The 23,630-nt window shown below is 33.5% G+C and overlaps 1 protein-coding gene across 2 annotated transcripts in view; it reads left to right on the top strand.

The window, feature by feature from the left end:
* GNPDA2 (glucosamine-6-phosphate deaminase 2) overlaps positions 1–23,630 on the top strand; it is a 44,316-nt gene that overhangs the window by 1,725 nt on the left and 18,961 nt on the right. The window contains exons 2-7 of one of the 2 annotated variants that reach the window (XM_004038627.5): positions 2,681–2,839; positions 6,515–6,616; positions 7,634–7,816; positions 13,774–13,958; positions 16,970–17,144; positions 21,787–22,794. In XM_004038627.5, the coding sequence (XP_004038675.1) occupies positions 2,716–2,839; positions 6,515–6,616; positions 7,634–7,816; positions 13,774–13,958; positions 16,970–17,144; positions 21,787–21,848 (831 nt within the window). In that variant the 5' untranslated portion in view covers positions 2,681–2,715 and the 3' untranslated portion in view covers positions 21,849–22,794. Of the gene's footprint in view, positions 1–2,680; positions 2,840–6,514; positions 6,617–7,633; positions 7,817–13,773; positions 13,959–16,969; positions 17,145–21,786; positions 22,795–23,630 lie in introns of those variants that run through there. The other variant, XM_019025605.3, reaches the window with a different exon arrangement.

Genomic DNA, 23,630 nt, shown 5'->3' with positions numbered 1-23,630 from the left:
GAGTATGGATTATATTTAAGTGGAGGCTGAGTCCATTTGTTGGACTGAATTTATGACTTACTATGTAATTTATTTTCTGTAAATAAATAATTGTTATCGGGCCAGAATTCTAGATCATGGTGACCATGATTTTTTGTTGTTGTGTCAGAATTCGAAACTGTTACCTTCTTAAAGACATTTAGATTCCATACATTTATTTTAATAAGACCTTTTAATCTCATTAATTTAGAAAATTTGACTTATTACTCTATGTAAAGTGTGTGGGTACAAAACTCAGGAATGCTGAAACCATGTTATAAAAAGCTTGGTATTGGTGACTGATCCATTTAAATATAAAAATAAGAATTAAAAATCTAAGAATTATGGGAATTGTTAAAGAATGTTCAGTAAATGTTATAAGGGGACGTTTATAAACTATTGATGGTAATGTCAGTTCAACTTCTGTAGAAAAAAGTATGAAGATTTCTCAAAGAACTGAAAATAGAACTACCATTTGATCAGGCAATCTCACTACTGGGTATCTACCCGAAGGAAAATAATTCATTATATCAAAAAGATACCCGCACTCATTTTTATCTCAGCACTGTTCACAGTGAGGCAGTAGAATAGGGTCTGGAGGCAGGGGACTTAAGGCCAATTCGTGCTGACTTCCTAAAGCTAAATCAAAGGAAAACACCAAGATCTGGGGGCAGGAAATCTAAGGCCAATTTGTGCTGACTTCCTGAAAGAGAAAACACCTGCGTCTGGGGGCAGGTAACCTAAAGCCAGGTAACCTAAAGCCAGTTAACCAATTAACGCAAACTTCCTAAAGCTAAACCAAAAGGAAAATACCCGTCTCCCCATGCCCAAGTAGCAAAGGACCAAAGGCTACTCTCCCTACAATCGACTGCCTTCCACCACCTCTCAGATGGAAGGGGAAAGTGCCTTGGATTGTCCGTGGACTAAGCATGGGCCATCCCTTCATCTGCATAGGGAGCCAATTCACCTCAGCCTTTAATTAGCCACGGACCAAATCCTTCATGCAGATAAGGGGTAACCGATAAGGGACCTCAAAAGGAGTACTTAAAACCCAGAAAACTTTGTAACCGGACCCTTGAGCCCCTTGCTTGGGCCCACTCCCACCCCGTGGAGTGCTTTCTTGCTTCAGTATCCCTGCTTTCGCTGCTTCATTCCTGTGTTTCGTTCCTTTTGTGCAGTTCTTTGTTCGAAATGCCAAGGAAATGGACACCTCACACTCATGACCTTCCTTCCAATAACAACAGTAGCAAAGATAAGAAATCAACCTGAGTGTCCATCAGTGAATGACTGGATAAAGAAAATGTGGTATATATATACACCACGAAATTCAGCCATTGAAAATGAAATCATGTCTTTTGCAGTAACTGGAGGCCATCATCTTAAGTGAAACAACTCCCAAATAGAAAGAAAAATACCACATGTTCTCACTTATAAGTGGGAGTTAAATAATGTGTACACGTGGTGATGGAAAGTAGACTGATATTAGAGGCTTAGAAGGGTTGGGGAGTAGGAGTGGGTAGATGATGAGAAATTGCTAGGATCATTGTACATTATTCAGGTGATAGATACACCAAAACCCCAGACCTAGTCACTAAATAATATATCCATGTAACAAAATTGCATTTGTACCCCTTAAATTTATACCATTTTTTTTAAAAAAAAGGAAAACAATATGTCTTACAGATAACAGAAGCTGTGAGTTACGGTAAGAATGCTGATTTCCACATTATTCATGGTATAAGTCAACCTACATTGTGTAAAATGGAATTATGTAGCTTTTAAGTGACTCCGATCTCTTAATATACGTATAATAATTTTTCTTAATTTTAGAATAATTTTTGAGGAACTAAAATTGCTTTTTGTCAAGAAATTTCTCCTCCAGAGATGAGCAGTTTATTTAGTTCACTTTGTTTTTTCTTCTGTTGAATTCTCTTATTAAAAATAACATGTCTAGTGTGATCCTATTGTTATAATTTGAATTCTGACCTTGTTGCTTACTACCTGTGTGACCTTAGTCAAATTATGTGAGTCCATTTTCTCATCTATAACTGGGCATTTTATTTACTTCACCAGATGGTTGTAAGGATTAAAATATGTACACTTGTCCCTGGTATCTGTTGGGGATTGATTCTAGGATCCCCCTTCAGATACCAAAATCCACAGATGCTTAAGTCCCTCATATTGTATGACATAGTACTTGCATATCACCTGCACCCATACTCCCATATACTTTATCTCTAGATTGCTTATAATACCTAATACAATGTAAATACTGTGTAAATAGTTGTTATACTGTATTGTTTAGGGAATAATGACAAAAAAAAGTCTGTACCTGTTTAATACAGATGCAAACATCTTTTTCCCCTAAATATTTTCAGTTCTTGGTTGGTTGAATCCTCGAATATGGAATCCACAGAAGGCTAACTATACTTAAATGACCTAGCCCACTGCCTTAAACTCAGTGTCTGCTCAAAAGAGAACAGCTATTACTGTTTTTTAAATTCAGATTGTATATGTGCATGTCCTTCTTCAGTAATGTACTTTTAAAAATCATCAGTATATTCTTCTGTTTCAGTGCTCTATTATTTACATCTTTTAAAAAATTACTGAATTTAAATTATCTATTTATTATGTAAAGTGTTCTACAATGGACTTTTCTCAGGTTTGAACTTGTTCTGGAAGCTGTGCGTCACCGTAATGAGGCTTGTAATTCTTGATAACTATGACTTGGCTAGTGAATGGGCAGCCAAATACATCTGTAATCGCATCATTCAGTTCAAACCTGGACAGGACAGATATTTTACACTGGGTTTACCAACAGGTAATTAACTACTTTTTCCATTTTATATTCTGATATTATCTAAATTTAATTCTGATGGAATTGAAGGGTTTCTCTTAAGATACTTTCCCCATTCATTTATTGGCATGTCACTAACTGAACATCATAGTATAAAAGGCCAGAAAAATGCATATATATAAAATCTACTATCTACAATGTGTTACTAGTTCTTGTGCCAAAATTTAGTCTCACCTGTCACTCCAAAATGCAATAGGAAATATTGTAACTTAAGTGTTGTTCGTATTTTTTGTACATTTTTCTAGTAGTCCTTTGTTTTGGGGGAACATTGCTTTTACCATTCATACCAGTTTTTAGTTGATTGGCTTTCTTATTAATCATTAAGAGGTACCTAAGGTATGTACTGTTGCCTCTTAATTTAACTTCACCTGCCTTATAAATCCTTATTAATATAGAAGTTATAAATTATATATTATATAATGTTTATTAGCCTTTTACTATTTGCTTCTTCTATTATAGATGTATTACAAGTGAAAAATATATCTTCATCACAGTAATTACATATTTTATTGAATTCAGTTTTCCATTAAGCATTCTCTTAAAAAACGACTAGGTGGTGTCATTTGATCTTATGGCACTTTATTTGATCCATGATTTTCACAGAGTATTAGACCTGGAACTAAAGTTGCTCCTTATTGACTACAAGGCATTTGTTCTATACCCCTGAGCCTTGGTTTCCTTACCTATAAGAAAGATAAGGATAATAACTTAAGATGCTGTTTTGAGATTCAGCTAAGATAGTGTATGTGTAAGTCCCTTGTATACTGTAGTCTATAAATTTATAGTTCCTGTGTGTTTTATTTAAACAGACTCTTTTCTCCAGCTCCTCCCCTCATACATGCTAATTACATAAAAACTACAATTGTAATTTTTTCCCACTTGAGTAATTTCCGTGAATGGTACTCTTCAAGTTGATTGTTTTGTTTTGCTTTTTCTCTTTTGGTCCAGGGCAGTAGATCTTGGTGAGAATGGCAAAAGGGTTTTTTTTTTTTTTTCTCTGGACACACTAGTACTACACCCCCAGCACCCTCAGTTCTGATATGTGACCCCTTGGGGTTGAACATGGTTTCTGTATAGTTTCTATACTGTTACCCTTCATTACACTCAGCCTACCTCTGTTAATAACATTGTGTTAATTATGATGCAGAATAAACAGTAATTTGAGTGGGGACAGAAAGACTTAGAGAGTCTTAAATGTCAGCAGTGCTAAACATCTTTTTGTGTGTTTAGATCTACAACTTTTGCTTTATTTTGGGTAGTATAACTGCTAGTAATATACCTGCCAAGTGAGGATCTCTGGAAAACCTTGTTGAAATTTTCCATTACTCTCCTTCATTGATCATTGACAAGTTAATTATGTCTTCTTCCCCCACTGCTTCTGAGACTTGAACATACATGTCGGTAATTGCTAGTACCAGGCTGCATTGTAATTATCTCCCTATCAAGCACAATTTCTGGGCAATATCTGTTCAATTTTATATTTATTCACATGACCTTAATGAGCTTGACATTTAAAGGCCTGCATGCTGTGAACCTGATCTGCTTCCCAAAACTTATTCCCACCATCTCCTTACACAGAACTGGGCTAGGTATATTTGACTGCTTGCAGTTCAAGAATAGGCTTGAAGTTGCTGGCTGCTTTGCTTTGCTTTCACTCATATTCCTAGCATGTTATTTAATGGAATCTATATGAACTCTGGCACCAGGCCTATCTAGATTGGAATCCCTGGTTTCACAGCCATATGACATTTGGCAAATTCCTTAATCTTTTTGACCCAGTTATTCTGTCTTCAAAATGGGAAAGATAATGCCAGTTTCTCAAGGTTGTGAGCTTTATGTGAGGTAATATATAAAAACATTAGCACAGCATTTAGCCACATGGTAGACAGATGTCATCGTTGAACCTCCCGCTCCATCTTTTCTCTGCTCTGAGTTAGTTTCCTCTTTGTTGAAAGTGTATCCCTTAATCAAGACTGAATTGAAATGCCATTTTCTTTTATTGTTCTTCCAACTCGCAAGATTGTAGTCTTTTTTATTTGATGTTCTGCAATACTCAGACTTCTTTTAGATTATTTATAATGTTTTTCCTGTGTTATGGTTATTTTGTACTTGCTTATCCCTACATTGTGAGTTCTTAAAGAAAATGTCTTAATCTTTGTTTTATATAAATCATAGTAGGTACTTGCTAAATTGTGTTAGTAATGACTATTACAAAGCAAATATAAAAATTAAGTTTCTTTAACCAGTTCTTTTTTTTTCTTCAGTCTTTTTTTTTGGCCACATTGATTACAAAATAGAAAATGAATTTGTCACCTCCGTTGTGACAGCTCACCTTTTTATTCATATATCCTTAAATTGAGAGACTCCTATAACTCGTCTCTTGACACTAAAAGAGAGAAGAGATTCACTTATCCTTCGAGAAAGGAAGAGGGAAAGCATATTTATCCATCTTTTAGACAGGTTTCATGTTAGTGGGCTATAGTTGTTGAGAAACGTAAAATTTTACTACATAATTTTTAAATTAATAATGGTAATTGAAAACAACATATGTGCTTAGAGCTTTTAGAAAATCTTTTTTTCTTCTGCTGTGTGGTATTTATTTATAGCCTTGTCTATTCTGACATCTCAAACAAGAGGCAGTCTTTTTACTATTCTTGAATTTCCTTTGTATTTGTTTTTGTCAGATACTGTTTAGTTTTATCAGATTTCTGTATAATACTTGGGTTGGAATTTTTTGTGCAGCCTTTTGTTTTACACTGTTCTGTTTTGTGATGGTGGGTTAGCTAGGAATCAGTACTCCAACTAGGATTGGGACGGCCAGATAACTTGTTAGAAGAATGCAGTCAATCTAGCTTTTCAGTTTGAAGTTAAAATGAAAAAAAAAGTAACAAATTTAGAAAACAAAGATGAAGGCCATCCTCGAGTGGCTAAATATATTTATTTTTATTTTGTCATGTCGTGAAGCACCATCTTTTCACATATCAAACTATAATTTTATAAAACAATAGAATCAAGAACTCAGATGAAATATCCTCTTTCCTATAAGTTCTATCTTAAGCAAAAATAACTTCTTTTTCTCACCTTACACATTTTAGCTGATGCATGCTGAAGTTATCAAAAGATGAGAAACAGGGGCTCCATTTAGAAAGCTGTAAGGCCAAAGTCACTACTCAATGTTTGCCAGTTTGAGATTCTATTTTGAAAGTAGGGGCAATATTTAAATTTAGCCCTGTTTTCCCTTTTAATTTCAGTAAATGGTCAACACTTGACCTATTTATATATCATTTGTGCAAGAACTCAAGATTTTTTTTTTCAGAAAGGGAGATTTTTAAAAATTCAGTTATATATTCTAGAAGCTTCTAATCTTAAAATTTGTTATAGTATATCCCAGTACCCAACAACTCAAGGATAATTTTCCAAACTTTAATTTTTATTGACAGATTTCCAGCTTTATTCAGCAAATTCTAGTTTACCAAAATTTCAAAGTACTTGTTAGTTGATTATGTATTTAAGTTAATAATTGCCTAATAAATCAGAGCTACAGAATATTAAGTAAGAAAAACACAGGTAAAGTTAATAAAAAGTTTATTTAATAGATTATTAAGTCATGTTAGAAAATGGAATTTTTATGTCTTTTAGGGAGTACACCTTTAGGATGCTATAAAAAACTAATAGAATATCATAAGAATGGACACCTTTCTTTTAAATATGTGAAGACCTTTAATATGGATGAATATGTAGGTAAGCTATACTTAAATATATTGACTATTATTTGGATATGTTATATTTGGAATAAAATGAATGTAGTTTTAGAATACTAGTATATTTGAATTTATGTTTTGAATATAATATTAATGTATGAGTATATTTCTAAAATGTACTGCTTTGAGATGAGATTGGGAGTTTATTTAAAAACCTGTATTTTTGTGATAGTAGCACAGAATAGTGGAAGGAATGAAGGACTAGAAATCAGAAGCTCTGCATTCATCCTGGGCTCTGCCACTCAACAGTGATGTAACTTTAAGCCAGTCTACTCACATTTCTTATTCTCTTTTTTTCTTAAGGCAGAGTTAAAACCAGTGTTGTCAGGATAAACTAAGTAATGTATATGTAAAAGTAATTAGTTAAGTATTTTTTCAAATAAAAAGCTATATTGGTAGCCCTGGAGCTTTTATAATTTATTGTTAACTTGTCTACCTGAAATCTATGATGCATAGAAACTCTGTGTTAAAATTTAAATATAGAAATGTGTATTTAATGGTAGCATAAATGATAGCCAAAGAAGTGTTGTGATCCCACATAATCTGCACACATACAGGATGAATAGAGGAGGAACATGGCTATCATTTCACTTGAATGGCTAATTCATTTATTTTGAGCTTAACATGTAAGTCAATTTCATTGGTTAAAATTTTGTGTTTGAGAAGAGTATAGTTACTAAGTGCACATGAGCTAGACTTTCTGTGTTTGAATCCTAACTCCTTTGTGAACTATGGGACCTTTGGGAAAGATTCCTGTGTTTCAATTGTTCACCTACAAAATGAGATAATAGTGTTCCATAGATGTTTTATCAATTAATGCATACATTTAAGGTGATTAATACTGGGCATATAATTATATATTCCACATAAAAATGCTTTTACATTGAATATGGTATAGAGAAGTTAGATTTATTAAATAGCACTTATGACTTAAAAAGAAAAATAAACTTTAGATTTATTTCAGGAATACTTATATTTTTATTAACTTCATCTTTAGGACTTCCAAGAAATCATCCTGAAAGCTACCATTCTTATATGTGGAATAATTTTTTTAAGCATATCGATATAGATCCTAATAATGCACATATCCTTGACGGGAATGCTGCAGATTTACAAGCAGAATGTGATGCTTTTGAAAACAAAATAAAAGAAGCTGGAGGAATAGATCTTTTTGTTGGAGGTATGTAAAAACCTTTTGTCATTAACTGTTTGTTAGTGTTTGAATTAGGGATTTTTAAATTTAAAAAATAAATCTTCCCATTGTGTAATGTAAAGAGCACCTGTGGCTGTCTGTAATACGCATTTATTCTGCTACTGATTCCTGTTTTCATTTTCTTCAGAAAATAATCTTAAAACTCCCGTCTTAATCTTCAAATTGACAGCTGGAATTGTTTACCTTATGCCTTGAGAGGTAGATCCCAATCCCCATTAAACTCTGTTAATTACCTCTTCAAAGTTGACAGTTTACCACATCTTTCAAAATGAGTAATATGTTTCTTTACCTAAATGATAGCTTCTTTTTACTATTTCTTTAAAACTCTAGCCAGCCTACTTATCAAATTACAGAGTTTAAACGTTTGCATGAGGAACAGGTGGATTTTAGTAGATTACTTTAATTGTTTCATCTTACTGAGTAATCAGTTAAGAATGATGTAAAACTTTTTACTTACCAGCCTTAAGTTAATATGAGTTAAGCTGTATAATTGTCATAATAAATTCCAAAATTAATGTTTAATTTACCAAATTCCACTTGTAATTTATATATGTGTGTGTGTATACATAATCTACAGTTAAAAATAAGTTTTTTCCTTTGTAATGACAACGTGGTTTTCTATTATCAGTATAAACTATCGCAGACAGCTGGCTAATTGCTATAAGAATAGTTCAACATCAACTAAGCTAAAATCAAAATTTTTTGCCAGATTCTTTAATATTCAACTAAAAATACTAATGCTGTAAATTATCTGTATATAACTTATTATTAACTTAATAGAACACTGATCAAAATTACATGAATTTGATCTTCAATAGAGCTGTCCTGAGGTTAATTTATACTTGAAGTGGCCAAGTATGGTTGAGATAGTTGATTATCGTTGGGGGAAATTTGGTTTTAAAGTCAGATGTAAAATTGTATCCTGTTTTAGCCACTTAGTATCTGTGTGACCTGGGAAAGTTTATTGAAGTTCAGTATAGGTACATCATTTGTAAAAGAGGATTAATATTAAACATTCCAAAATTTGTGAGAATTAATCATGTTGTAACATGTATAAAATGCCTTACACAGTGCTTGGTATATAGTTGGTACTCCATAAGTGCTACTTCAGTCTTCTCTTTCTCTCTCAACTGTAAATGCTGAAATAATTGTCCCTTAGAATTACTGAATTCCTTGGGATTTTTACCGAATTCCCTCTAGGGACATCCAGCAAGACTGAAATCTTCTCTTTAAGATAGTTTTTACTTCTACCTAGCAGAGTCAATAACATTTACTTTCTTGATAGAATGGTTGTTTATTGGAGCAAGAAATCAAGTTAGACTATTGCTTTTCAAATTAGAAGGTTATCTGTTTTAAATAAAATTTACTAATATTACTTCAGTAATCCTAGAGAACATTTGCATACTCCTGCTTTGTACGTATGACTCAATTTTGAGATAATTAACCATTTGTACCTTCCAATATTCAGGCTAGACAGTAGATATTTGAGAGTGTCTGAGGGGTGCATAGACCATCTAATCTTTAGATTTTCTAAGCTCCACACCAAAATCTAGTAGAATTACTGGAGTACAACATACTTCAACTGCTTATATCAAAAAATGTTTTCACTCATTTACTATAATGCAAAAAAAGGCTCTTAGTTGTTTGAGGTTCATTATTAAAAGTGGCTGCTTGAAAATGTCTTCATTTGTAGACTTTCTTTCCCCCTTGTTAATTTATTGACCTTACATAAGTATGCATGTGACAAATCTCTTGTAGACTCAAAGGTAGGAAATAGATTTTACTATGGGGAATAACACTGATAAGAACACTTGATTTTATTCCTTTGCCTGCCTTCCAGAAAGCATTCATAGCATAAAATAATGTTTAAGCCTGTAATTCTTATCCGAGATGTCTGGTAGAACTTTCCTCTTTCCTTATAACTTTAAATCATTTCGTACTTCTTTTCAGCTATTTTTTTTGGGGAGGGGGTTATGTTTCTTCAGTATAAACCACCTCAGTTCTCCTTTTGAAATAGATGTTGCATAAGTTATAATTATTTATGTTTATCACTGACACCACTAAAAAGAATTTGACTTGGTTTTTTAACCAATTTGTCTTAAGCTTCCTGTAGTTGTTTCCCTGCTCCTCCCTGCTCCCAAATATATTTTAAGAGAGTTCCTGTGCCTCTTACATTAACATCTTCACTCTAGTCATGGATGATCCAATGCCTGACATTTTATATGTACCATCTAAAGGACATAATTGTGCAGAGAGAGAGAAGGATTATTGCATTTTCTTTGAACTTTTCCTTATTTGGGATGCCCTATTATTGGATATGTATTCATGAAAGAATCTCATTTCTTGATCTAGGTTTATCATCATTGGATTTTTAGATGAGGATTGGCATCTGGGTCTTACAACTACCCTTCTTTTGTTCCAGGGTTTGGTTAATAAAAACTCTAAGAACTGTGCCAAATGGGATCAAAATATCAGCTTTATTAAAGGTAAAGTTGAAATAGAGATTGCAGTTTGGGCTTGAAGCCAGAATGGGGTTTTTCACTCCTGCCCTTTGAATTGGAAACAGTAGAATGAGAAGAGCTCAAAAATGTTAATCTGCTATAAAGAGCAGAGGTCCCTTTCCTAGAGGGAAGAGGGAAAGAAAAGGGAGGAAATACATACTCAAATGTTTTAATTCCTCCTCTGATGGCAAACGTGTTGAGAGAAAGGGTAAAAGGTGTATCATGCAATTCCTGACTTAACCCCAGCAATAAGATATACAAACATGGATTTTTAAAAATAAAATCTAGGGCTGGGATCCGGTGGCTCACACCTATAATCCCAGCACTTTGGGAGGCTGAGGTGCGCAGATCACCTGAGGTTGGGAGTTCGACACCAGCCTGACCAACATGGAGAAACCCCATCTCTACTAAAAAAAATACAAAATTAGCTGGGCGTGGTGGCACATGCCTGTAATCCCAGCTACTCGGGAGGCTGAGGCAGGAGAATCACTTGAACCTGGGAGGCAGAGGTTGTGGTGAGCTGATATCGTGCCATTGCACTCCAGCCTGGGCAACAAGAGTGAAACTCCGTCTCAAAATGAATAAATAAATAATTTTAAAAATCTAGTTTTACAATAAAATCTAAATATATAAACTTTTAAAATATCTTAAGGCAGTCGTGTCTTGGGTTTTTTGTTGTTGTTGTTGAGACAGAGTCTCGCTCTGTTGCCCAGGCTGGAGTACAGTGGCTTGATCTTGGCTCACTGCAACCTCCACCTTCCAGGTTCAAGCGATCCTCCTGCCTCAGCCTCCTGAGTAGCTGGGACTACAGGCACTTGCCGCCATACCCGGCTAATTTTTGTATCTTTAGTGGAGATGGGGTTTTGCCACGTTGGCCAGGCTGGTCTCGAACTCCTGACCTGTGGTGATCCACCTGCCTTGGCCTCCCAAAGTGCTAGGATTACAGGTGTGAGCCACTGCGCCTGGCCTAATAGTGTTTTTAAAAAGTAAAAATAAAAGAAGACAGTGGAGAAAATGTTAACCTTCTGATTTGGTTGCATGCTTGGATTCTTTGCTTTGGTAGAAAAAGGAAATAACTAATGGGATCAAAAGTAAATTAACTGGAATGATTCTAGGGTAACTCACAAACTGAAGGAAAAGTTAAAACAACCAAGTCTTTGGAAAAACAGAGAACCTCAGATCTCAGAAGTAGAAACTCGTCAATCTTCTCCCTGCAGTGCTGTCATCCAGTGCTTCAGTTCGCCATGCTGTCTTCCTTACTGTATCCCTGGTCAAGATTCAGATCCAGACAGAGATTCTGATTGGCTCAGCCTGAGACAAGTGCTTATCTCTAGACCACAGTCACTTTACCTAAGAGGGATATAGGAAATTAAAATTGTTCCAGCCCCTCTGGTGAGGGGAGCAAGGCAGAAGAGAACAAGGTGGGAGGTGGAATAAACTATACCGAGCTGACCAAAGAATAGCAACCATACATTCATTTATCCAGCCATTATTTAATAAGTGTGTCCTATGTGTCACTTGTTGTTCTAAATGGTAATATAGTAATGAAGATAAAGCCCTTACTTTCATGAAGAGTGCATGTACATTCTACCCTTAGAACTGTAGGAACACAGGAATGACATTTACTCCAGACAGTGAGTTTTAGAGATGTTTCATAGAGGTGCTGATATCTTAATTTAGACTTAAAGGCTGAATAAGAATTAGCCACATTTAAAAAAATAATTTTATATCAGGAACCTCAGTTATTCATAGCCAACAAGCAAATATCTTGACCCACCTCTGTTATTAACGTTTGCTCATAATTTCAGCTTGGCTGTACACTTCTATAAGGCCCAAATCATCAGTGAGGTCAGTAGTAGTAGATCTTAGTAGACATCATATTTTTTTCCTGAAGCTTGTATTTTCCTGATCCCATCCTTCCCTCTACACATATATAGAGAAATATAAATGTTAGGGATATGTATACCTAAGAGGAGAAACAGAACACTTTTACAAATCTAGAGAATTTAATGTCTATAATTAATACATATTTATAAGCAGATACATACTTAATAGAAACAGTCAATGCATATTAACCATATGTAGGTCTGGCCTTATGTCTCCATATTAAAAATTCATAAATTGTTGTACTTTGGCATTCTGTACTTGCTTCAATAGAGTATTCATTTCTTCATTTTTCAAAACTGGGTTACTCTTTGTCATATTTTATCTTGTTGTGGCCTGGGAAAATTTTGTTAAACTTGTGTGCTAAGTGTCAGTAAAATACAGATATCATTAAAGTAAATATGCAGAATATAAATGTAAAAGATATTTTAATGACTCAAGGAATTGGCGGATTTATTTTTTGGCTGAGGTTACCAGAAATGTGACTAGCTACTAGGGTACTTATAAATAAAACTCGATTTATTTATGTCATGGAAAGATTCTTAAGTTTGTGAAAAGAATTACCTTCCATTTCCTTTAAATAAGAATGTCATATTCCTGTCTATATTTTAGAGGTAATCCTAGAATATTAGAGTTGGCACTAGGTCTCTTTAAAGCAGTGTTTTAAAACTGGTTGTCACCCATTATTATATCATAAAATCAATATAGCCAGTCACGTGCAACATTTTCCTTTTGTTAATGAAATGCAATGTCATAGAAAACAGCTTGTATGGTTCCTAGTAAGGGTAAGTATGATTTCATGGAATTCTTGTCTTAATTATATTTTATATGTTTGTGTTGTATATGTGTATATATATATATACTAGACTGCAATATCAAATGTTATTTCTTACAAGGGTTACAGTCAGAAGTTTGAAAAAAAAAAAACTGTTGCCCTAGACATTATCTTGTCCAATCCACACATTTTTATAAGTGAGGAAACTCTCCTACAGAAACGTCTACTAGTTAATTGCCCTATCTGGACTACAACCAAGTAAATTAAAGTGTGACTATAAAGATGTCCAAGTTAGGAGTCAGAAGACAGATCCGAGTCCTGTCTCAGTATTTACCCAGTTGTGACATTGAACAAGTCACTTATTTTTCTTGAGCATCAAAATTTCCTTTTGTGTGTTAAAAAAGGTGGAGGAAATGAGGGAAATAGATGTGGCTAATCTGACCATCTCATAAGATTATTAAATAATATTTGATAATCTATTGTGATGATGCATGTGAAAGGGCTTTATAAATTATCAAATGTTATATTAATATAAGGTGATACTTAATTTTACTGTTAGAATCATGCCAGCTCATTGCTAAACATGTAGAAAACATGGAAACATTTGTTGAATCAATACAGAAACAAATATTTTAATGCAGTAATAGGAATTCAAGTATAAAATAAAACAAGGTAAGTGATTTTTTTTTTGTTCTTTAACGCACATTGAACTTTGTGAAACCTATTTGCTTCATCTGTATATGTATGTATATTTCTTTTGGAAGGAATTGGTCCAGATGGTCATATCGCTTTCAATGAGCCTGGATCCAGTTTAGTGTCAAGGACAAGATTAAAGACTCTAGCAATGGATACCATCTTGGCAAATGCCAAATATTTTGATGGAGATTTATCAAAAGTGCCAACTATGGCTCTAACTGTTGGTGTGGGGACGGTGATGGATGCTAGAGAAGTAAGCATTAAATGTTCTTTGCTGTTTTTCTTTTCATGTTAATATATTAATATTTTGGAGGGGTTATGATGCTGAATAAGTGATATTTTGATTGCATTCTATTTGCAGTATAAATTGTTTTCTAGTTTTCAGTAACCAACTTTTGTCAGTCTCATTGACATGTTTAGGGATCAATTAAGTCTTTTGGAGCTGTAAACTAAGAATTAAGCACCACCACTTTTGAGGTACTATTTCACTTGCCTATCCCTGCTCCAGTTTGAGGTCCTAAAATCTTACTGATCACATCGTTTATTTTTTATTGAAAGTGTCTCATGACAGGACTGTTGGGACAATGATGCAATGCTAGTTACACTACATCTTTTTTGGAGCTCACAGGATGATTTAAATGCTTTTTGACTGTATGTTATGTAGGATGATAGAGCCCTGTTGGTTTCCAGCAGAAAAGGAACTCAGCTAGGGCTGCAACTGTTCTACATTTGGTATATTTAAGCATGGAAGAGCTCTGAACAGAAAACCCTGTGTAATTTTTAAGTTTTTTTAAATTGGGCTGTCATTTTCTTCCTTGAGAATACAGAACAAATTGTAGTCAGTTCGTGGTTATATGTAGTTAAATTATATGGAAACCCAGAACTCTGTTCCTTTCTGGTAGCCAGATTGGACAGGTTCAGAGGAAAAAAGTATAGACAAGGTATGATGAAAAAGTAACTTACCTTGATATATTTAAACTTGAACATACTAATAGAACTGTCAATCAAAATATATGAGAAACCTAGAAATCATAGGTATATGAAAAAAAGACCTTTCAAGGACTGAAACTTCATAGTCAATAAGGATTTTAGAGCAATCATTTCTAAAATGTGAAACTGAGTTATGTAATAGATTTATTACATTTAAGAAGATGTAAGTTTTAATACAGTTTTTATGCTGATTTTTAGAACAAACAGTTACTCAAATATTGAGTTTTTTTCTTTGGATCAGTTTTTACCCAGACAGGAGTGCAGTGTGTGATTACAGCTTACTACAGCCTCAACCTCCAGGGCTCAAGAGATCTTCCCACCCCAGCCTCCTAAGTAGCTGGGACTTCAGGTGCACACCACCATGCCTGGCTGATTTTTCAATTTTTCAATTTTTTTTTTTTTTGGAAGTGACAAGAGCTCACTGTGTTGCCCAGGCTAATTTCCTCATTTATTAAAAATTACATTTGACTTAAAAATTCCAACCAAGAAGGGATGTGGAGGATTTAATATGAGCTTATAGATTTTTGTAAATCACTTATATCAGTTAATGGGATGATTAAATGTTGATTATTCTTTAAAATTAGTTTATTTCGTAACCTTTTAAAATAGTGTTATTGCTACACTTAAGTAGCAAAAAGCTGTATCAGTGCAACATCTGCCTGAGCACTGGTTCTCAAACATTAGTGTACATAAGAATCACCTGGTATCCACACCTAGCTTTCTTCTTTAAATTTAGGGATTCTGCAGTTTGAACAAACATAACAAATTATTCCATATAGTTTGTCCTTTCCCATGATATGAGAAATAATCTCCTTGAGAGTAGAACAGGTATGATATAACTAATCACATATCAGATCAAGTCTATTTAAAGACCAATTTGTTTTATCTATGCCTTAGCCATAGATAAACACCAATAATGAATTCTTCATCCTATGCTAAGCTTCCAGCAGCCTCCTTTCCCTCCACTCCCTTCATAATGGTAATGCCAGGTATGTACTTACCTTTTCTCACCAATAAAAGTTTGGTTGTCTTTTTTTTCTCAGTATATATACTTGATGTTGAGATTTCTTGCCACCTGTCCCATTACCTTTTTAGAGTGTGCATCCATAATGAAAAGACTCTTAGCTCATATTGTCTAATTGTTAGAACTTTTACAAGAGGCAATGTAATGTAATTGTTAATCGCTAAGAATATGCACTGTAGAAAAAAACTACTTGTTTGTATCTTACCAAAACCTTGGGCCAGTTACAGAATATGCCTCAGTTTCCTTATCTTTAAAATATGAGTAAGAATAGTATTTCTCTCATGGTGGTGTTTTGAGGAGTTGATGTAATTCAAGGAGAGTGCAGAGTATTTCCTCCCATTTTAGGTCTAGTTATAAAATATGTAATACAAAATTTGTTATAAATATTTTAGAACTACAGCAATTTTAACATTGTTTTTTAAAACAATTGTAATAAAAAAAGTTTAAAGATTTATTATATTACAAAAATATGTGTGTAGATGAGGTGTTAAATGGGATCAATTTCCAGCTTAAACATGATAAAGAAAAGATTCCGACACATACACATTCACATTTGCAACATGCCATTGCATTATTTCATTGGCATTTAGGGCCTGGGGACCAAGAGCTTGGATTTTCTGTAGCTTATAAGGGTAATATCAGTCATATGTGATTATAAGACAGTTCCTATGTGCTTATAAAACAGTTCCTATGTTTAAGTAGATCCCTAATCCTTTTTTAAATCCAGTTTTTATTCTGAGTCAACTTTAAATAGCACACGTTCAGTGAAATGCTCTTCAGGCTTTTCTTGATAACTCTTCAAATTACCTGTTGTTTTAGAGTCTTTGCTTTTCTGACATAGTATCTTTTGCTTATCTAGACTACAGCAACTTGGTGTATCATTCTAGATTGTATAAATTATTTATAGATTTGTAACTCTGCTTTTGCAACACAGTCCTTTTGTTTCTTTTTCTTCATTGTCCCAGGTTTCTTTTACACATCATCATTTACTATGTTAAAAATTACAGGTATTATAGTGTTTGCATTAATACCCCATAACAAGATATTGTTTTGCTTTGTTAAACTAGAAGCAACATTTTGTGCTTGTTAATCTTAAAAAGTAGAAATGAATACCTTGAACTATTATGTGGAGCTATGTATTTTTCTTTCTCTCAGAAAAAAATATTGGTGCTTAAGTTCTCGTTTAAAAAAAATAGAGCTTCTTACTCATTTGGAACAAGTTTTAACAATTGATGTTCATAATTTTTCAGGTAATGATCCTTATAACAGGGGCACACAAGGCATTTGCCCTGTACAAAGCAATAGAAGAAGGAGTCAATCACATGTGGACTGTTTCCGCTTTCCAGCAGCATCCCCGGACTATTTTTGTATGTGATGAAGATGCTACTTTAGAATTAAGAGTTAAAACTGTGAAATACTTTAAAGGTGAGCACTGAATTTCAAAAGCCGACTGAGATAATCTGTTGTGAATGACAATTAAAACTTACTGTGACTGTGGAGTTAAATCTCACACTGTGACCTATTGAAAAGTGGCAACACATAGCTAGTTCTTTCAAGGAATGGAAAGTTCTCACCTCAGATAATAGTATCTTCAAAGTAGTACCTATTTTTTTTTTCATGAAGAGAATCTCTTCAGTCTCTATTTTCAGTAAACAATTTTTCTTGAAATCCAAGGTTTAATAATTTACTTTCATATTGAATATACAAGACCAAATAACCCAAAAGAAAATGTATCTTTGTCCATTCTGGATTTCTTTTCATGTTTACTAGTCCCACCTCAATCCCTCTTCCTCACTCCCCTCTAACCTAAATTTAGAACCTAATCAGTGGATAATAGAGGTCTCCCACTATCTAATTTAATCTTTACAATTTTAAGCCAATTTATTCCCATATATTAAAGTTATAATGTCTAAATGTTAAAATAGTATGGAATAAACTCTGCAAGTAAGCAGGAGTTTGATTGCCCAGACTTCATGTTGATTTTCCTTTTTCCTGTAGTCTAGTTCAGTAATTCAGAAACCTTACTCTATCAGGCTGTGTATTACAAAACACATATGCTTGATATAATGGTTTTAAGAGATTTTCAAGGGACATTTTGCCTATACCCAATGTAGAACCTATTCTCTGATTTAAGAGTCAGCTCCACATATTATACATATGTAAGCAAACTGTACAAACAGGTAATTTTCATAAAGCACCTGTATTTACATAGCTGATATTAAAAGTTACATAGTTGATCATATAGATAGGTCAGTGATTCACTATGTAGTATGTATGCTACTTTTGCTACATGATTATACCTTTTAATCTTTTTTACTCTAGTAACTAGGTATTTATTTTAATGCCTATTGGAAAATACACTGAATAAATCAAAGCTATATTTTTTGGATATTATTGCTTAAGACAAGGTCCAAAAAAGCTACCATATTTGATTGGCTCTAATACGCGTTGATCTTGCTGATGTTGGACTGTGTCTTAAAACTGGTGTCAGATCATAGCTTACTGGGTAGCATTTTTTTCTCAGTGGTACATAAAATGGTGTGTCTTACAATCTATAGCATCTCATACTCAGAAATAAAGTATATAATCTTAAATTTTTAATTAAATGCAAAGAAAACCAACTCATAGTTCATGTGTATGTGTGAATATGGCAAATATCTTGAAGGTGTTATACAAATAACTGACATTTGGCAAGCACTGAAAATAGTCTATTTTTAAACAAAATGCTGATCATGCTTTGTATATAGTTTTGTATTTGTACTTATGTTTCATGAGCATTTTCCTGTTTTACTAAATATTTGGAAGCATTTTAATGGATAGTTAAGTACATAAATCATAATTTATTTAAACATTTCCTTATTAACACTTAAAGATTATTTCTAGTCATTTATATTTTTACCATTTAAATTACTAATTTACCAAGCCACAAATATATCAAACTGAAAAACTGAAAAACTGAAAAATTTCTCATTTGTGAATAAAAGAGCATTTGATGGAGTTTTAACTCTATTTTCCCATGTAACCCTTCAGATTTCATCCCAAATAATAGATTCCTTGACTACAAGGAATCCTCACTATCCACAAATTTTAATTCTAGTTTTAAGGAGATTCATTTAACATGGCCATTTTCTAGTCCTCATTAAGTCCCAGATAAATCCCTGTACTAATCTAATTTTGTCACAATTAGGTTTTTATCAGATTTTTATATCTTGGTGAATATTTAATAAGATATTTAATAATAGCCAGTATCTCTATGACCAGGCACTATTCTAAATGCATTTTACTTATTGATTTACTTATCACAAAAATGTTATGAAATGGGTATTCATAGTCCCATTTTTAAATTAATAGGCTTAACAGACAGAGACGTTAAGCTACTTACCCAAAGTCATACAGCACATATTTGGGCAGAGCTGGGTAATAGAAATCAAAATCAGGCTGATCTCTGGAGTATGCAGGCTTTTGTCTATTCTGTTATACTGCCTCCCAGAATAAACTCTAGGTATGATACCATCTACATCAAAACCATATTTCCATCTGCTTTTTTTCCATATGATAATCACTGCTTCCAAAAAAGGTATATCGACATATGTTAGATAATTTAAAATAGAAGGGTGGTAGATGTTTATATGTATTTAGTTCTTTTAGTTCATCTATCTAATTGTAAGCTCTTCTGAAAAATTTTGAAACAGACCATTCATGAGAGGATAGCTGCACTGCATCAAGAGGACACAGTATTTTCCACTTTGGAGCTGTCTGTATTTCTGAAGAGATTTCAGGGTATCAGCCTGTTAGGATACCTCCTTCAATATGAAGACAGAATTTAGATATTCTGGGCTACATATGGGCCTCATTTTACAGTATTTTAGTAAAGGGTAGAGAAATTGAATATTCTTAAATAAACACATTTCAAATGTAGTTTGTATACTTTTCATACCTCCATTGAGTTACTAGTATATCAAAATACTGGAGGATGTAAATTCCTATAATTGTCATCCATAACTCTCCAAATTCCATTCACATCACTACCCTTTCTTCTGTCATCACTGAAAAGTGCTGACCAGAATCTTAAAGGGTTTTATTTAGTGCCGAGATAAGATCTAGGTTAACTAGATCCAAAACAATAAAAATTGTCAGTAAATGCAAGTTTATTTCAATATATACCTATATAATGGTATATACCTTTTGAAAGATACAAGTTAATCACAAGACAACAAGTTTAGTATGTGGGGATTTGTTTTATTCATTCTCGCTTTTCATTTTTACTTTTTAAATAGAACAGCTTTGATTTTTAGTATATGACATCATCATCATGAATTTTTTTCTCTTACTTTGTATTTAGGCTCCACCTCAGTAGTTTGACAAAGGTAGAATGAGTTCATTTTGAGTCAAAACCATAAAAGTTACTTTGTATAGACATTGGTTAGAATCTGTGACATTTAACCTTTCTTCTGGTAATGTTTCAGGAAGTCTGGTGCATTTTTATAAGAAGAATTATTTCTGTTTGACTTAAGTAGCAATTATTTATTTATATAAAATTCATATGTAGAAAGTTGTCAGTTTTTACCTAAAGTCACAGTAAATATTTGACTTAATATCTAAAAAGCAATTAATAGAATTTTCAAAGTAATTATTTCTAGTTTGGAAGCAGTCCTATTTGATGTATAAAAGGTATATCCAGTGTATAGTAAAGAAAAAAATTTTATAAAGGAGTTGAATTTTTAATATTTACTGATATTTTAATTTGCATGTATTTTAAAGCTCTGTGTATTCTTTCGGTAATCAAAGTTGTTAGCAAATGACAGATGAATACTATTTAAGTAGAAAAATGATCCTCTACAAAGTGATACTCTGGAAAATGTTGCATCTTCTAAATCATACAGCTGATATTACCCTTATCTTTGTTGTCCCCTCTCCTACTGGACATGAAGTTTCAGGTGACCTTCAAGTAGGCTGTTGAGAAGCATTCTCTCACTTTCAGTTGCAGGACTAGTGAATGGAATGCTTCCCCCTTCCCTCCTTTAGAGTCCCATTCTTAAGGTTAGAATTTCTCCTACTACACAAACACTTCCTAGTACTCTCTGCTTGTCCTTTAAAAGTGGGTCTTTCTCAAAGCTGGGATTTTAGAGTCCTTTTTGCAGCCTTTCTGACAAGGAACATGTTTACTAACAAGCAACCTCTCTCTCCAATACAGTAATCCCATTTCCTGCAAAACCGCATTAAGTGCCTTTCCCCACCCTCCCATGTTCTTAATACCTGGAAAACTTAACTCATTTCTTTACCCTCCAAACTATAAAATCTCTGGTTCATTAACTGGGTCAAAGACAGTCTTTTTAGAACTTTTTTCTCCCCAAAGAAATATAGTACTGAGGCATTAAAACAGGAGTAACTGGAAGATCAGCTATTTCCCAAGCAGCTTCCATAGCTAAGAGCAGTCTGCAAGTATATGTACCAATTACAAAATGAAAGTTATAATCTACCTGATTTAAAATCGAAATTTCTATTCTGAATTAAATGATTTAATACAGGTTATTTTCTGTCTTGTTTTAGTAACCCTCCCTCAGTGTAGAATTTGTAATCAACCTTTGTCATAAATACACACGCCAAACTATTGGAAAGTAATTTGCCAGATGAATGGATAGGGTAATGTATTAAGAGTGAGACAGCAGTTCTGAGTCCCTGGCTGGAGTCTAGTAGAGGAACTGCCAGAGGATCAAGATCAACATAGACTTTTAGATATAATTAAAACATATTATCTAAGTCAGTATTCAAATTTGTCATGCTTAATCTCTTTGAAGACAAGAAATGCTCTTCTGGTTACTCCCAAAGTACCTGTACACATTCTAGATCTGCACTGTTACATAATTATAAATTGGTATTTGCTAAGTAGATAAAACTTAAGACATTCTGAAACATTTCTATTTGTACTTTTTCAATAAACTTGACTATATCAAGATGGGAACTAAACAGGCTTACTGTGTCTTATAAAAAATACTTTGTTGTCTAAAGTAAATGAGATAGTTCAAAATTAACAAAAACAACTAGAACTGTGCTTTTTTTCTTTAAGGTCTAATGCATGTGCACAATAAACTTGTGGATCCACTATTCAGTATGAAAGATGGAAATTGAAGGAGACTGGAGCAAAATTCTGCTTGAATGAACAGAGCACTTTTTACTAAGTAGTAGATGAATTTTCAGCTATGCAATATGACAAAACATGGGGAATTTTGAAGATTGTCATTTTTTTCATTCGAGTCTCTACGTTAAACATTCCATATTTTGAATATTTATATCTTGTACTTGGGTTTAAGAGAAGTAGCTGTCTCTCAAGATTGACTAGCTATTTATTATAAAGTACTGAAGTCACATAGCCACCTATAAAACAGCATAGAAATGTCTGCCTGTTTAAAAAGTCATTTTAAAGGTAGAGTGTACACATCAGGCACCATTTGTGATACGACTCCAGTGGCATATATTTCATTTTTTAATGACAAGACACTCCAAACCTTTCAGATAACAAACTATCATTGCAGACCTTCACTTTTGGAATGCAATCTTTATATTTTCTGTGCATCACACACATGCTTTTCTGCACGTGGTTGCCTTAGTCATCTTCCTACAGCACCATCTAGACATCAAAAATTGTGCTATATATCGTTGGTAAAGGAAATCTGAAGAGATGACAGTGCCTAAAAGTACAGTTTACATCCTTTTGGAAAGTATGTGTAAGTGCATGTTTTTTGTGCACCTTCTTCTATAGCACTTTTTTACAAATATCTTATTTTTATTTAACGACTTGGGTTCATGTCCCTAATATAAGTATCTTGACAATTATGAGCTTTATACCTAGCAAGCCACTTCAGGAAATTCTTTTGGAGAATATTTTCTGATTATTGTTAAACTTAATATACGATTAGCTTTATTCCTTATAAAATGTCTAAAAGAATAATACGAAGTATATATAAAAGGAATTACTGTAAACTACATTGCTGTAGCAATTTACATAAAAGTATATTGTTTTCTATCTTTAACTCAAATAAAGCGTGTAATAAATAAGTTATCTAAATTTCCAAAAGTGAACCTGAAGAATACATGCAGTCGACTCCCAACAATTATAGTACATGTGAACCTGCATTCATTTTGGGTTTGTTACCATCATGCATTAGAAGAGTTAGGTTAAAAGATGTCTTTGCCTCTGTGGGGAGCAAAAAAATGTTCCTTTTGCTTATTTTGCATTTCATAAGCCCACCTGGTAGAAGAAGCCTTACTTATCTGCTTGTCTATGTGATTAAAATATAGTTTCTTAAAATATTAAAATAGCAAATAAATTAATGAAATAAAATTGGTAATAGGGTTTTATGGTTAAAAGTGGGGGATGGGGTAAATTATGCTGCTTTAATTCCAGATGATGTTTTAATAGCCTTATAAATGTTTTTTAAATAACTAGTGAGTAACATTCCACTTACACTTCCAGTAATAAGAATCATTTACTACAAACTATGCTGACTACCTTAGAAAGTCATACAGCATCACAGTGAAAAAGCTAAAGGTACCTGTTGTGCTACATGATTCACCAGTTATTTCTGTGCTTTAAAGGTCTAAAAATTCTCCTTTCCATTTTCCTGCCCTTGATGTTAGGGGCTTAGTTGAGGTTCATGTACTCAAGCTCCTCCACAAGCTGAGGAACGAAAACTCTGGCCATTTTCATTCCTGCTTTCATTCCCTAAATTGAGGAGCTAAGCTGCTGTTAGGCAAAGAACCTAGCTTTTTGAAGAAACCAACCACTGAATCCCAGCTCTGTCAACAATGGTGACTTTGGGAAATAAAAAAGTCTCAGCTTCTTCCCCAAAATTTTTACATAGATTGAATGAGGGAAGCATACATAGTTCAGCACAGTGGTTGTCACATATT

Source organism: Gorilla gorilla, chromosome 3 (genome assembly GCF_029281585.2).
Source record: "Gorilla gorilla gorilla isolate KB3781 chromosome 3, NHGRI_mGorGor1-v2.1_pri, whole genome shotgun sequence".
Taxonomy (NCBI): domain Eukaryota; kingdom Metazoa; phylum Chordata; class Mammalia; order Primates; family Hominidae; genus Gorilla; species Gorilla gorilla.
The sequence above is the reverse complement of the archived record's forward strand: the minus strand, read 5'-3'. Positions and strand labels throughout refer to the sequence as shown.